A 16267-nucleotide genomic window follows, 5' to 3' on the forward strand; every position below is an offset into this window, starting at 1 on the left:
TCTTAAAGGTGCAAACAGTTGTTCAATTTTTGCCGTTTTATGCATAAACCTTGGCCAATTTCTTGCGAGAATCAATAAGAAAATTGACATCAGTGTTGCTATTACATAAAAAATTAACATTGCTGAAACAATTAATTCAAATGTTTTTAATATCGTTTCTCTGTCCTCCAAAGACGATGCATAAGTGATTTCTTTTTCTGTTTATAATAACTATATGAATTTATTCAGATAATAAGAAAAGTAAACATTGTAAGAAAGCAAGTATAGTAATTTTCCTTGGCATAATCGCCGCGCATGGGACAGAGCGCCATGATAATAACGTCACAGAAAGGTTAGACCAAAGACACAACAGTAATTGCCAATCAAAAGTAGGTACCGAATTCATATTATTGACCACTGCTTGTTGACATCACAGACATTGGTATGACATGGTTCTATCCCAGGTGACTATCCCAGTTCGAAAAGGCGGGGTTTAATAAATAAGATAAATCTGAGAATGCTCTTTTCCAATTATATCTTAGAAATCCTGATACTGGTGCCCATGCGTTTTCTGTATGAGTGCATATTGTTATTGGTATTTGAAGAGGAAACTTACCAAAATTATTAAAACCCAAATTATTTGATAAATGGACTAAGCTTAAGCACATTATGAGTGCCTGTAGGATGATAAATATCAAATTTATTAGAAAATAAATTGATTTTATTTTACTGCATCTGAAATTTCATAAACAGAGTGAAAAGGGAGATTGTTACCAAATACAATCCGTCTTATTCATTAAAAAGATTGGTAGGAAAGCATTGAATTATAGTTGTTAAATATATAGACGATTGTAAAAAAAAATACAAATTATCTGGTTAGGGACGAGACGAGCTGGTTGTTCAGCTGATGGTAATTCATACGCCCCGCCCATTACATTGCAGTGCAACTCAGGATTTTTGAAAAACCCAAAAATTCTGAGCGGCTCTACAATTGCGCTCGTCACCTTGAGACGTAATATATTAAGTCTTATTTGCCCAGTAATTTTACTATCTTCGGCGCCCTTCAGACCGAAACACAATAATGTTTACACATAACTACTTCACGGCAGGGATAGGCGCCGTATAGACCCATAATCTAGCCGGCATCCTGTGCAAACGCGTCTTGGTATGGAAATGGTATAAGGCTCCTATTTCCGCAATTAAACTACTTAGCTGGGTCCATGTTGCATTTTGCGTGCAGTATTGGCTAGTCAACCAACCCGGCTCCTTCCAGAAGTTCAGAACATTCCTGTGGTATTCGCAGACTTCCAGGAGTGATCTCGTATTCACTAAGACTTTGCTACGCCCACACATTCTACGATTACATGAGCTACCGTTTCATCCTAGGCTAGACATCTTAAGACTATCCGTTACGCCGATTGTGAAAAGGTGCTTATTTATTGATTTATGACCCGTTAGGGTACCCACCAATATTCGGATATCATGTCTGATTAGGCTCATAAGTCGATTTGTCAGTTTGGGCGATAGTGCAGGTAACGTGTTTTAGTAAAAGTCGAAAATATTTCGCTTAGAAGTGTATTTGTAAGGTTTAAATAGATTTATTATCATGATGGAATCTTTGAGAGAGGAAATTCCTTTTATAGGCATTTTTTAAAGCATTTTTAGTTGTTTAACATAAAATTGCTTTTGTGTACGGATACTATCATTTAGGGATATTGAACTGGTAAGGAAGAAAAATAGCCTCCAGCTGTTTTTAATGGTAAGTATTTTACGTGTTACAAGATAGTCAGTAGACTATAATAAATAGTACATTACTGCAGCGGCCAGCAAGAGAGGCATTGATAGACGAACCTTAAATTATTAAATTACGAATGTGTTTACCCACATACGTAGGTCCAAATAGTACTTAAAATTATCAAATATGCCCGGATATTTAAACTAAACGGCTCTTGCAGCCTTTTGAATTTCAGGTGGCGTAGAAGTAAGTTATTACACTCATTGTCTTTTCTGTCTAATACTTTTCCAAATCAATGACGAACATCGAACAACAACAAGTTTTCGATAAAGTGTTGTTGATTTTTTTCAATAAATAGATTACTATTTTCAAGCCAGTTCGAAAATTAAACAAAATCATTGATAAGTTACCTCCTTGGTTGATCCTATACCTGGCTGAACGCTCGTGTGTCCTCCTCTTCCATTAGAAAATGAGGGTTGAGGCGTGTTTGTGAGTCATTGTGTGTATGTGTGATCAAATGTGCGAATCTTTTAGATAAAATTTGTATTGAAACAAAACAAATCTTATAACTATATTTACAATACTATGACTACATACTACATCTTTTTGATATATGCTTTTATTTTAGATTTAATAGAATAGAAGTTTATTATTTTATATATACCCAACTATTATCTTTTATAATATTATATGGTACAATACATACTTAAGGTCCGCAATATCAGGGCTATCAAGTCCCTCCACAGAAAATGCTCCAGCAAGTTTGGCAATTTGCAGAGTTCTTCGTAAACAGGCATGCATTTCACAATTTTTATTAGTTTTTCCGTTCGGTTGGACATGTATTTTCATGATAACTATGCAACTATACGGAGTTTTAATGAGTTCAATCGTAATATATTCCTAGAATCCCTAATAATAATTGTTTCTACACACAAATTATGGAATTACCACAGTTAAAGGCATAAATTATGTTCTTTAAAAGTATTTCAATGAAGGTGATACATTCAAGATCTGGTAAAACCATAAAATAAAAATTACTAGTTACTAACAGCTACAATAGAAGAATAATGTAAAACTGAATTCACAACCAGTAATAATATTTTACTCTAAAAGATATATTTGACAGATATAAGTAAATTACAAATATGATAAAATCTACATTTACCAGGGAATGATAAGATCAAATGAAACATAATTTAGAACTTACAAATCAACACTCGATCATAAATGAAGAACAAATTTCTGTAACAAAACTTATAATATTATAACTTTTTTTAATGAAAATAAGGGACGAGATGAGCAGGATGTTTAGCTGATGGTAATTGATACGCCCTGCCCATTACAATGCGGTGCCGCTCAAGATTATTAAAAACCCAAAAATTCTAAGCGGCACTACAACTGCGCTCGTCACCTTGAGCCATAAGATGTCAAATCTCATTTGCTCAGTAATATCACTAGCTACGGCGACCTTCAGATCGAAACACAGTAATGTTTACACATTACTGTTTGTATTCACGGCAGAAATAGGCGACGTTGTGGTACCAATCTAGCCGGCATCCGGTGCAAAGGAGCCTCCCACTGGTTCTGGTCCCAAGACTAAATGAGAATTATTTGTAAATATTATTTTTGTATGGGTGACCTGTTGGTGTATGGCCACGACAGCCAGTACTCTTGTACCAGAGGGAACATAAGAGATTTGCTGACCTTATTAAGCGTTGGTTTATCCGGTACTTGTGAATTATAAAACCGAAAACATATTGGTTCGTGACGGGCGAGGATCGAACCGGGGGCTCGTGGTGAGAGTGAACGGTTCAACATTATATCGCCCCAAAAATAGCCAAAATAGCTGCCAGCGCTTGGGTTGCCAGTAGCCCTATTGAGGAGCGAAGATAGTACTTTGTGAATTCTTCGCACCTCTTGGCCCCACGGGCCAAGTGTCTCAACACCAAACGGCACAAAGATGTAAGACTCACTGAGTCTGATATTTTGCGACGTTTGCTGTCTTCGGCAGTCGAAGCAGTAGTCCCAGCACCAACTGACGTAGCTTGAACATTAGAAGGAGCCAGAGTGTCGACGCAAGTCGCGCTCCACACCAGCGCCCTTCCCCGTGCCCAAGCCACCAGGGTTATTCCATTAGGAAAGTGTTAAGGTTGTACGTACATCTTTCCTCTGAATTCCTTAACAATAAAAGTAAAATATAGTTAAATAATACTCATTATTTATTGAATTATAGTTCTTCAGGTATACATGAATATGTGTGAATCATCCACTATTGAGGTACGCTGTATATTTTATGCAGTGAATACAAAATAAAGCTAATTCCACACTGTGCCGTTACGATGCTAACATTGTAACTATTTGAGTATCTATCAGGATTAAAATAAACAACGAATGCATTGTAATAGATACTGGAATATGACTTCATAGGAGGAAGGATATGAGGAAGTTCATAACAAATTTCAGGAAAAAAAAACAATTGTAGTAGAAGTTGTACTTTATGGAAAAAAAATTATAACATTTTATTATTTTGGTTACTTCTTTGATTAACTTTTTTTTTATGGGATAGGAGGACAAACAAGCGAACGGGTCACCTGTTGTTAAGTGATCACCGCCGCCCACATTCTCTCGCAACACCAGAGAAATCACAAGAGCGTTGCCGGCCTTTAAGGAAGGTGTACGCGCTTTTTTTGAAGGTACCCATGTCGTATCGTCCCGGAAACACCGCACAAGGAAGCTCATTCCACAGCTTTGTAGTACGTGGAAGAAAGCTCCTAGAAAACCGCACTGTGGAGGACCGCCACACATCCAGATGGTGGGGATGATATCCTAACTTGTGGCGTGTCATACGAAGGTGGAATTCGGCGGCGGGAATCAGGTTGAACAGCTCTTCAGACGTCTCTACGCAACGCTAAGTGATCTAGCCGTTCACAGAGCACTGGGTCCCCGACAATTCGAGCTGCTCTGCGTTACACGCGGTCAAATGGATCGAGCTGATACTGGGGTGCGCCAGATTCGAGCAAAAACCGTCGACAAAGACTTGTATGCTACGCCCAGTGAGGAAGCTGGAGGTCCACTTGCATAAGCTCTCGGGAAGCCCAAATGATGGAAGTTTTGAGGAGAGCGCCTTGTGCCATACACGATCAAAGGCCTTCGCTTTATCCAGGCTAACTGCCAGGCCTTCCCCCTTGCTTTCAATAGCCGCCGCCCATCTATGTGATAGGTATACCAGAAGATCACCTGCCGACCGACCATGGCGAAATCCGTGTTGTCGATCGTTGATCAACTGGTGACCCTCTAGGTATACTAAAAGCTGGCAGCTAATTATGCTCTCCATGATTTTGGAGAGCAGGGAGGTAAGATCCGAACTGTCTCCTTTTTTTTGGATCGGATGGACAAGGGCTGACTTCCATGAGTCAGGGACTACGCCTTTGGAATAAGAGTGCCGGAATAAACGCACCGGCGTCAACTCAGGGGCACACGTTCTAAGTACGATTGGAGAAATGCCATCCAGCCCGCTCGACTTCCTGACGTCCAACGAAAACAGAGCTCGCTTAACAATTTTCTGTCTGAACTGTACTTCAGGCATAGAGCTCTGACACCGCGGGATGGTCGGCGGTGTTTTTCCGTTGTCGTCATTTTCGAGTTGGAGGCGAAAACAGCGCACAGTAGATCGGCTTTCTCTTTTGCCGTATGGGCCAGGGTGTCATTCCTCATGTGAAACGGCGGCATGGACGGCTGGTTGAAGTTACCAAGAGCAGCTTTCGACAACGACCAGAACTTGCGTGTTCCAGTCGAGTAACTGGAAATCTGCTCGCCGATTTTGACGACGTGCTTTGACTTCACACGGGCGATTTGCCGCTTAAAAAATCTGGAGGCACGGTTGTATTTCCTCTAAAGAACATTGCAGTTCGGATCCTTTGTGCCAACCCAAGTTCGATACGCCTGTTTTTTGCAATCAGATGCTGCTTTAACTGACGCATCGAACCAGGGCTGTGATCTGCCACCGATCAGTACTACAGAGCTTGGTATAAAGATATCCATGCCCTTCAGTATCACATCGGTTACTGCAACGGTGCAGGCACTAGGATCATCCGAAGGGAAACAAACCCTGCCCCAAGGGTAGGATGCAAAAAAGGAACGCATCCTATCCCAATCTGCTGACTTGTAGTGCCAAACGCGGCGGGTCGCTGGTGGTCTGCGACGTTGGCGTCGGATGGGCACTACACTACTGACCAGGCAATGGTCAGACGTTCCGAGAGGGGCGTCGACAGAGACCTGGTAACTATCGGGATATGTAGTCAGCAGAAGATAGATCTAATAATGACGGCATGTGGCTATTCACATCCGGGAGCCGCCTAGGCGACTCAACCAATTGGGACAGACCATACGCCAATGCAAAATTGTTCACAGATCGCCCTGCGTAGTCTGTGGTACGTGATCCAAGCCATTCGGCATTGTGCCCGTTGAAATCATCCAAGACTACGATTTCAGCGGAGGGGATCTGTGCAAGCACGTCGTCAATTGCCGCTTGAACGCAGCCCATGAGATGATCGGTTTCTGCGTTACCACTATGGGACCTGTAAACACACGCGGACGCGCTCCTCTAAATCTACGCGGAGCCAGAGAGTAGACAGGTCCCTACCCTCAAAATTGCCGAGACGGCGACAACAGATATCCTCCCTAACGTACACACATGGGTACGTTAAATATGACGTATCGCTAGGTCGACATATCTGCGTCTCCGTAAGGAAACAAAAGGCCGGCTGCGCAGTCTCAAGGTGGTATTGGACGGCGTTTAAGTTGGAGTGAATTCCCCGGATGTTACAAAAGTCCACATTAAGCGTGGAGCGGGATGCCGTGGTGTTGCTGCCTCCCCAGAATACGAGGGGCAGCCCGAGCGCGTATGCTCGGGGAGGGATTCTCCGGCTGTACTAGAGCCGGTACTCTCCTGGGGTAATTTCTGCTTTAATACCGCTCTCATATTTTGTTGGGGGAAGGGGGGGGGGGAATGGCCTCCGGTCCTTGACACTAACCTATGCGAAACATAGCGGCATTAAGCTGCTACTTCACGCCGGCATTCTGTGCGAGTGTGGTAAGTAACCCGGACGAATCTGGCCCGATTGTGCTGACGTCAAAAGACGGTAGCGGGACTCTCCCACTTTCAATAAGCCCGTAGTCGCCTCTTACGACACCCTTGGGCCTGGGATTACCGTATTCTTTTTACGCCCCGGGAAAGCACAAGGCAACACTTAACTTCATATTTAAAAAAAAATCTTATAAAAAATAATAAAAAATTCGTGTTATTGTAGTTACAAATTTTTAATGTTTCACATCATAGGATTGATGTGAACCTTAAATTAAGTTAGAACGTGCGCTAAGATCATAAAAGTTAAATAAAACACTTTTAAAAGAATAACACTCGTATGTTATTCAAAGAAAATACTATCATAAAAGTTGGCAATTTTAAAGATCGGAGATACTCTACCAACCAACTATAAATAGATTTTCCAGCACTAACTGGTAGGACATATTTATATTAATTAATATCAAAATTAAATGAATATTAGAAAATCCTACAGTGAATTAAAACGAGTTTACGAGATAAACAATGGCTTTTTGTAGACTTCTTTTGCTCATCACTTTTCTCACTACCTAGGTCCTCCATCATATAGTAAAATCTATAAATCAGAACCCATAATACATAAAAAATATACACATTCCTTGAAAAAAATAATAAGATGATCTTTATGCTGATGATACGGACTTTTATATTTCCTTCGTTCCTGTAGACACAGTGGCAGCTACTCAGCTCAAACTAAAATCTGACTTAGAGGAAATACGTTTATGGACGAAAAGGAAATGCTTAGTGCTAAATCCCGTTAAGTCTCAGTGTATGGTATTGGGCTCCAAAACTGTTGTTAATAAAATAAACATGCTTAATCCCATAATAAAAATTAATAATATTATTTGTTACTTGTTCAATACAAGTCAAGGAGGCTCGTAATTTGGGATTTGTTTTTGACACCGCACTGCGCTTCGAGACCCTTCATCTCGCCGCTCTACTCCTTGGGGTACTTTAAGAACGGTATCCCAAAATACTGGCGTGACAAACTTATGTGGTTGGTTGTTAGGTGTTGGTCAGCAGCCATTAAGCGAGATTTTTACCTGACTGTATTGGCTACGCCGAGGAATAGAACAGTCGCATTTAAGGGAAGTTTTAAGTTTTCCGCAAGTGCTGGAATTACTTGCCACCTGTAAGATCACTTAGGTAAATCATCATTTAAAAATAAATCAAAAACTTATTTTAAGTTTTTGATTTATTTTTTTAATTTTTATTACTTATCTTAAGTTTTTGATGTATTTTTAAGTACACAAAAAATCAATTAATCATTCCAGCACTTAGACCGTGCGTCCTTGTTTTGCCTACAGGCAGCGGTTGTGTTTTGTAATACTGCTTTTGTCTTACTATTTTCCTGTTTATTTTTATTCATTTATTTTATTTAGTTTTTTTTGTTTCTCATCATTTAATTTTAATTAGTTAGTAATTGATTGATAATTTAACCAGGCTGTATCCGTGATGACACCCAAGTAAGGCTCCCACTGAAAACCAGCGCTGCAGTTTGCTGCAGCACAATGGTTATATTCAACATACTTATGTATACACAAATATTACTGCAAAAAGAAAAAAGATTTTAATGATTAATCTTAAGTTGTTACATATACTACATTGTTAAACGATGACAGTAAAATGGCAAGTTAACTCTGCCGCAATACAATTTTATTAAACTAGTTCGGAGGATAGTTGAAAATATGTTATTTTATTGAATTATTGCTTCTTTTGTATCTAACGGGCTTAGTAACACGGTTTTCTATTTCCTTTTCTTCGTCCATCGCCGTTGCATTGTGCCACGGTTTTTCTATTCTGTGCATTGTGTTGTTTATTTTATTTTCCTGAAATTAAGGGACGAGATAACAATGCTCAGGATTCTTGAAAAATGCAATAAATCTGAGTGGCAATAAAATAGCGCTGGTCACCTCGAGACATAAGATATTAAGTCTCATTTGCCCAGTAATTTCATCAGCTACTGCGCCCTTCAGACCGAAACACAGTAATGCTTACTCAATACTCAATTCACGGCAGCAACCGGCGCCGCGGCCGGTGCGGTCTCCATGATCTAGCCGGCATCCTGTACAAAGATGCCTGCCACTGGTAAAACGCAGTGTGGACGTACCCTTAGTCCGCTTGACATCTTGACTGTCAAAACATGGAAATTATGTGCTTGCAGCCCTTGCTTGTCTATTTTGAAAATGCAACTTGGAATAATAAAACGAATTGAACGTTAACGTTCTATCATTGAGCTGTCAAAGTTGCTTCACGATCGGTTTATGTGACCTTGAATCAGTTCTACAAACTTTACAAATTCATCAGACACGCTGACATAACCACACCGATTAAATTTGCTTAGCAAGAATGTAGTATGTGAAGTGCAGTTTCCGTATATAAATTATTATCTAATATATAAAATTCTCCTGCCGCGGTGTTTGTTACTATGCTCTTCCGAAACGGCTGAATCGATTTGTATGAAATTTTATGTGCATATCGGGTAGGTCTGAGAATCGGACAACATCTATTTTTTATACCCATAAATAAGGAAGGTGAAATACTTTAATATTAAAAAATTCAAACAACTTAAAATTTTCACCCTTCTACGATCAACCCGTGTTTTTTAATCGCGATTGATATTCTGTTCCATCCACAGATACGCAATAGAGTTGTGCAAGATGACAATCGAATATAATAATTGTAGTAGAATTAGTGTCATGTATTGTTTAAAATTTAATTAAATAATATATTTTTTCTCTTTAAATTTATCTAAATAATGTATATGGCAAAAGAACGTTAGCCGGGTCAGCTAGTAATGTTACAAATGTGAATGTGAGTTTTTTTATTACGCTTTCAAGCCTAAACCACCGAATCAATTTTGATAAAATTTAATATAGAGATAGACTAGATTTTGGTAAAGGACATAGGCAACCTATCATTGAGAAAAAATTAATGGAGGGGTTGAATAGAGGATGGAATTTTGTGTAGGAATTTGTTATTCTCTTTAATCTAATATTAATAATATATATAATATTAATAAACTTCATAAGACAATTAACTTGAATTAAATTATATCTGCCATATAATCGGAGCCGGACTAATAAAAAAAATCGTGCGAAACTTTAGCCGCAGTTGTTAAACAATCCAACTGAGGCAAAAGAAAATCATATTATATAAAGCTTATATTATCACAATATAAAGTTTAAATTTGATTTATATTTATAAGCATTTTGGACGTTTTCTTTTAATGCGACTTAGAACCGCTTTCTTTCTAGCGGCGGACTTTCCAGCGGTTGGCTTCCTATGAACAAATAAGCATTCTATGAAATGCCTCATTTTTGGATTAAAATGAATCAGTAGCAGCCTTTTCTTCATCCAATCGTTCTTTTAACCCTGGGTCTATATTTTGTTCAATTAAGATCACCATCATCATTATCTGTGTCTTTCTGTTTTTCTTATTATTTTTTTAAGTGCTAGAGTACGTCAAACAGTGACCTAAACTGCTAATATAAGCCACAAACAGAGCCTAATATAGAAGTCCGTCAGTAATTAGCGAAATCATATCAAGCCGATACAGAATAGTTCTTGCAATTAAGTTTCCAAATTTTTGAAATTGGTTTACATTTGGAGGATAAAAATGTTGAGAATTAAATCCTGATATTTCATTTTTTTACTCAGGATTTTTAATTGGAGCTGCAGTAATTGTTCTTATCGCATGTTTGAATGTGTCTCTCCTGCGTTAGGGGACAGAAATATTAGGGGTTAAAGTATGAAATTGCCAATTTGTGATCAGATTCGACAAACTGTGTGAAAGCATTTTGTACTGCCTCCAGAGAAGAAAATATAAGACGTAGAAAATTATCCAAATCACGAAAAAAATGGTAGTCCATTGGAACAAGGACTGGCGAATATTGCGAGCTGTTTCTGCCGCGTTAGTTCCGCGTGGGAAATTGTGTTAAAAAATCACTCGAATTTTCGAAGCATCCATCCTTCTTGTCTAAGCTGAATAAAAACAACAACTGAAAGTCGATAATCGAATGTTGCACAATTTTGAAAAGAAGATCTACATAAGTACCACGTGAAAAATGTTTCACTGAAAAATCTCAACTCATGAAAGTTCTATGTCGATTCGAAGTACCTTTAACAATAAAACAGCTATTTCATATTTTAACCCCTATTATTTAGGAAGTTCTGTGCTAATTTTACCTCTTAAATATTCGGTTTTTTTATTAATGTACCCTAAGCCTAGAACCAACATTAGCTATATAAATAAAATTTCAAGATAAAAAGCAAATAAAAACGCATTAAGCAATATAAATAAACCAAAATTTAATGTTCCGTGTTTAAAGTCCAATAAATCAACGCCTGTACTCTTTGTTGAATACGAAATTACTTCAGATAATTGGTTTCGATACTAAATTTCGTATGATAATTGCTTTTGATACTACATTGCACAGCAATATATTAATATTTGTTTTCGACACTCATTAATTCATGATGCTTGATATTAAATATTATGGTTAGTGAACAAAATTAAAAATATTCTCAAACATGCTTGAAAAATTGTGTATGATTTTGATAACTTTCTTCTAGATAAATTTCTTCCCTCCCAAAATTGCTGTACCTACTGACTAAATTAAAAACATGCGAGCAGCGGCCAGCTAAAATTGTATGAAAATCAGAAAACGAATATTTGTCATGGTTTAACATCCAATTAAAATATTTTTAATACCCGTCGTATAATTTAAAATGGAACGATCTTCTACTTCAAAACATAGCAACCAAGGAGGTAACATGAATAAAATAAGAGTTTTAAGTATAAGGGCGTGCGCGTGCGAAGGTAAACATATGGTATCAAAAATTAAAATTAGTTATGGCGAAACAATAAACAAACATACCTGAGCTTCCGAGGAAGAGATCTGCAGCTGGGGGCCCCCGCTAATCTTCTAGCAACTCCTGATATTAAAGTGTGTTTTTGCTCGGCGTTTGGTGAATGAATGCGTTACATCGAGTACTTTGATGCGATGCGAATATACCGTTGACCACTGATGAATTAATATGCTTGGGACTGTGCCGGTGCTCGATGACAATTGATTATAAACCGGCGCGAGAGTCAATTGGAATTAGATTAACCGAACTATGCTAATGCGTCTGTTGTCCATAGCAATCTCTCTATTATGTACAGGAACTATCTGCACTATAGTTTGCCATAACAAAAAAATACAACAACGAGAGTTACGCAGGCCCAACACGGCTAAACCTGCATACGTTGCCACCCCGTACCTCGACGTAGTGCTGATCGAGCACCCATTGTCTTTTAGATTTCTTTAGTTTACTTGTAATATTGTTTAATCAGTGGTGTTCCAATTTACCTGTGAGGAACATTAAATGTTGTTAAATAAAAGTGCTTTTTAAAAACTTAATTCCCGACGCCAGATACATAACTGGCGCAGTCGAGTAGTCTCGCGGTAGCTTCTTTTTAACGTCGGTATAAAATCTTCCGAGTGTAAAGTAGCTGTGGTTTTCGAGCCGCTAAACCGTAAGAATTAAAGAACCTCGTCGGTCGTTGGTACATCATCATCAACGCGCACGGAGACCCGGAACATTGGGAATTCACGCGCTGGGCAAGACTCGACAGCAGATGCAGATGCTGATTTGGTGAGTACTCTCGCTATTCAAGTATCCTGCTATATCTACTGTCCTAGTATTATATATATTTTATTATAAAGTTAAAGAACGTTGCGTACAGCTAATATCGCTAAATAACGGGTTATACTTACTTAGTAACAAGAAAGGTGTATCTAGGTGATAATTACCGAGTATTAGAACAATAGTGTAATCCGAAACGCAATATCTTTCAGTGAATGTGATAAAGATTTTAAATTCCTTGCCGATAAATACGAAGATGCGGAGACATTTGGCAACTGACTCCGTGAGTTGTTAGATGCTCTGTACTCGGTCGGTAAACACGGTAACCGTTCGTACTATGAGGAAATGGTTATAGAGCAATATAACAATCAATTAGACATCAATGTTTCGTTAGGAGTTAGAATAAGTAAACCGTTAACATTAGAGTCAGCAATTATGGTAGCAAGGCAGGAAGAGGCTAAGCTCGCTCACAGTAAACCTTTTTATAACGGGTCACCTACGTCCCATTTTAAGCAAAAGGATGCCCCTAGAGTTTCGTAACAGCGGAATGTTCCATCAAGGAATTTTATAGGGACGCAACCTCAGCACCACCAGCCTTCTAATACCGAAAATAGTCAAAATATGTCTATACCCCCTACCCATAATTTTAAGAGAAACTCATGTAATTTTAGGAATAGTAACAGCGCGAACTTTAGGCAATTTAATGTACCTCAAAGACAGGTAATACCTTAAATAAGTTCAGATGTTACTATGCGGTCCGTGAGTAAACCGGATACGCCCCAGTATGCTACTCAGAACGTTTTCTATACTCAAGGTCAACCAGTATTATATGGCAATGAATGCCGTAGCAAATACAACGAAGGTCCCATATCATGTAGTACAGGAACCTGAAGAGGAGTACCAGCAGGATTTTCCTCAAACCCAGAAGATGCCGGATCAGACCTAGTGAAAATAAACTTGTTGGTCACGGATGACCTCCCTTACGTAGAAATACATTTTAGCTTACAAATTATTTTAGATAGATTAGAAATTTTAGAAAACGCCGTTTGCGCAATTAGAAGTAATTGACCCTTATATTATAGCACCCTTATAATAGTATTATAAGTCCATATAACCTTTTAAATGAAATTTGAATAATTCATAGGAAACATAAGATTTTGCCAGTAGTAGATATAAGTTTAAATAAGATTCATGTGTTGGAAAAATCTATAAAAGTAAAATAATATAGTACGGAACATTCTTTCTCTTTTATCTTAGAAATCCCTTCCATTGATTCTAATATATATGACCTCATCCACATGTACTCCATCCCTAACTCGTCAAACCTAACTATTATTCCAAAATCCAAATACCTAGCTCTTGGTAGCGATGAGTACGAATACTTGGAAGGCAAATGCAGAACTATCGACGGAAACATGCAGCTCTGCGAGATGTCCAACACAGCATCCACGAGGGCATCGGAAGATTGTATAATATCTCGAATTCAACACTGCACGTCAAACTGTACATACGCGAAAATGGAAATTAATAAAAGTATAGTGCAGAGGATCAAGGACAATACTTGGATGATTGTCCTGCGAGAAGAAACAGTCATCCACATCAAGTGTTTACCAAAATCTACATATACAACACAGTGAGGACACTGTGGGAAGCTGCCGGGTCAGCTTCCAGCTTAAGGAGGGAGGAGTTACGCAGGCCCAACACGGCTAAATCTGCATACGTTGCCACCCCGTACCTCGACGTAGTGCTGATCGAGCACCCATTGTCTTTTAGATTTCTTTAGTTTAACTGTAATATTGTTTAATCAGTCTTGTTCCAATTTACCTGTGAGTAACATTAAATATTGTTAAATAAAAGTGCTTTTTAAAAACTTAATTCCCAACGCCCGATACATAACTCGAGCCAACAGTTTTATTTTAATATTGAATCTATTTTATTATTATATTCTTTAATAATTTTAGTCCCGAAAGGAAAAATAATGCCTTTCAATATGTATGGAGACAAAAAGCAAGCTTCATTTCAATCAGCCATTAAATACACAGTTCTTATTGGACAGTACTTTGGTTTGAACCCTGTGTCTGGTGTAAGTGACTCTGATAGCTGTAACTTGAGGTGAGTTCAACTTATTCTTTTGTAAAACATGATCTATACGTATTTAATTTGTATCAAAATTAATGTACGATGTGGGACTCGTACCCGCGCCTCTCGGGTTTCGTCCGAGCGCTCTTACCAACTGTGCCAACCGTCCGAATGACGCATCGACAGAAATTTTGGTACTCAACTCTAGTATTGTGGCACCATGAGTTTTGGTACAAATCACTTAAAAATAACAAATTTTATATACATGATATCGTTACCTCGGCATACTTTGTACTGTGCAAATACGTGGTATTTTGTTATATTCATGAACTTTCTATTGTAAGATCATTTGACTACATAGTTATATAGTTCAATATGCAACGTAATATTATCAAATTGTTTGCGTTTCATTCTGATATGTTTTTGTATACTGATCTAACAACAAACGTTCCAAATTCACAAGAACTCTTTTTTCAGGTTCTACGTTTGGTCACGCCGCAGTATTTATAGTGCTCTATCTATCTGCGCTCAAGGATTAGTGTTCATATTGTGTGTGCTAAATGTATTTAAGGAAACCAGAGCTTCGTTATCTTCAATAAGTAATAATATTTCTACAAAATTTGTTACATTTTAGATAATAATATATTTATGAATAATATATATTTAAATTTTTATTAGTATACGATAACGATAATAAAAAGAGGAATCGTTTCATGTAGGTCCTATATTAAAAAGTCAATCAACAATTGTATTTTTTTAGATTGTGTGTTTTATATAAATAAAGTCAACATTGGAAATATTAACGAAAAAACTAACATGCACTAAAAATAAAAAAAATGCGTATTTTTATACAGTCTAATTAATTAATCTAATTCTAGTTACAATTATTGCTATTTTCTCATTTTAATAATTCGGTGTCGTCCCGCCGCGGCCCTGCTCTCGCCTCGACACGTTGCGCGTGCGATACAAGCACTCCTCACTATTACTATGTAGTATGTAGTAGTACCTTGGCTGGCACCGACCCCAAAAATAACAATAATTGTAACTAGATTATAATAATATTATATTAACTTCGCCTATGGAGCGATTTAAGCAATATTAGATACCTAACACAAAAAAATCAAAAATAATTTATTTAAATATTACATTTTCAGTTCCAATAGTGTTTTGTAGTTCAAACTGTTTAACTACTATATTATTTTACCGGGCTGCTGTGAAATGGGCGAAATTATGCACATATATATCTAAGATTGAAGCAATAGACCCTAATACAGATGTTTCCTTCGCTACTAAATGTAATCTATCATGTTTAGTAATATTGACTTTAGCCCTTGGTAAGTGTTCTTGATTAGTTGATTTATTGTTATTAATTTTAATGTTTAAGGGAGAAATATGAGACTATAAGTCATATAATGCACTGCAATTTAGTAATACCATCAATGGTATGTCAGATGTTTTGACAAACTTAGGTACATTCTTAGATTAAGGATTGGTCTTCGCTGCACTCCAATTAGATACCGTAGTCGCAAAGTGCGGCAACTAACACTACGCTCGAGTGAGCGAACTGGAGCCAGTCTCGAGCAATGTGTGACGTTGACGTGCCACATGTTCTGTTAAACTTTGCTAATAATCGAAACTAAAATGCCGGGTTGCGTAGTAAAACTATAAGAATGACACTGGGATCACATATCATCAGTAAGTATTTTGTATTGTATTAATTT

The 16267-nt window shown here is 37.7% G+C and overlaps 1 protein-coding gene and 1 pseudogene across 1 annotated transcript in view; both read left to right on the forward strand.

Moving 5' to 3' along the window:
* The window catches only part of LOC126965896 (uncharacterized), a 57144-nt pseudogene extending 54294 nt beyond the window's left edge, over positions 1-2850 (forward strand).
* Positions 2851-14921: 12071 nt separating this feature from the next.
* LOC126966066 (gustatory receptor for sugar taste 64e-like) overlaps positions 14922-16267 on the forward strand; it is a 33552-nt gene continuing 32206 nt past the window's right edge. Inside the window, exons 1-2 of the mRNA XM_050809940.1 lie at positions 14922-14928; positions 15701-15880. Of these exons, the coding sequence (XP_050665897.1) occupies positions 14922-14928; positions 15701-15880 (187 nt within the window). The remainder of the gene's footprint in view (positions 14929-15700; positions 15881-16267) is intronic.

This window comes from Leptidea sinapis, chromosome 9 (genome assembly GCF_905404315.1).
Source record: "Leptidea sinapis chromosome 9, ilLepSina1.1, whole genome shotgun sequence".
NCBI lineage: Eukaryota > Metazoa > Arthropoda > Insecta > Lepidoptera > Pieridae > Leptidea > Leptidea sinapis.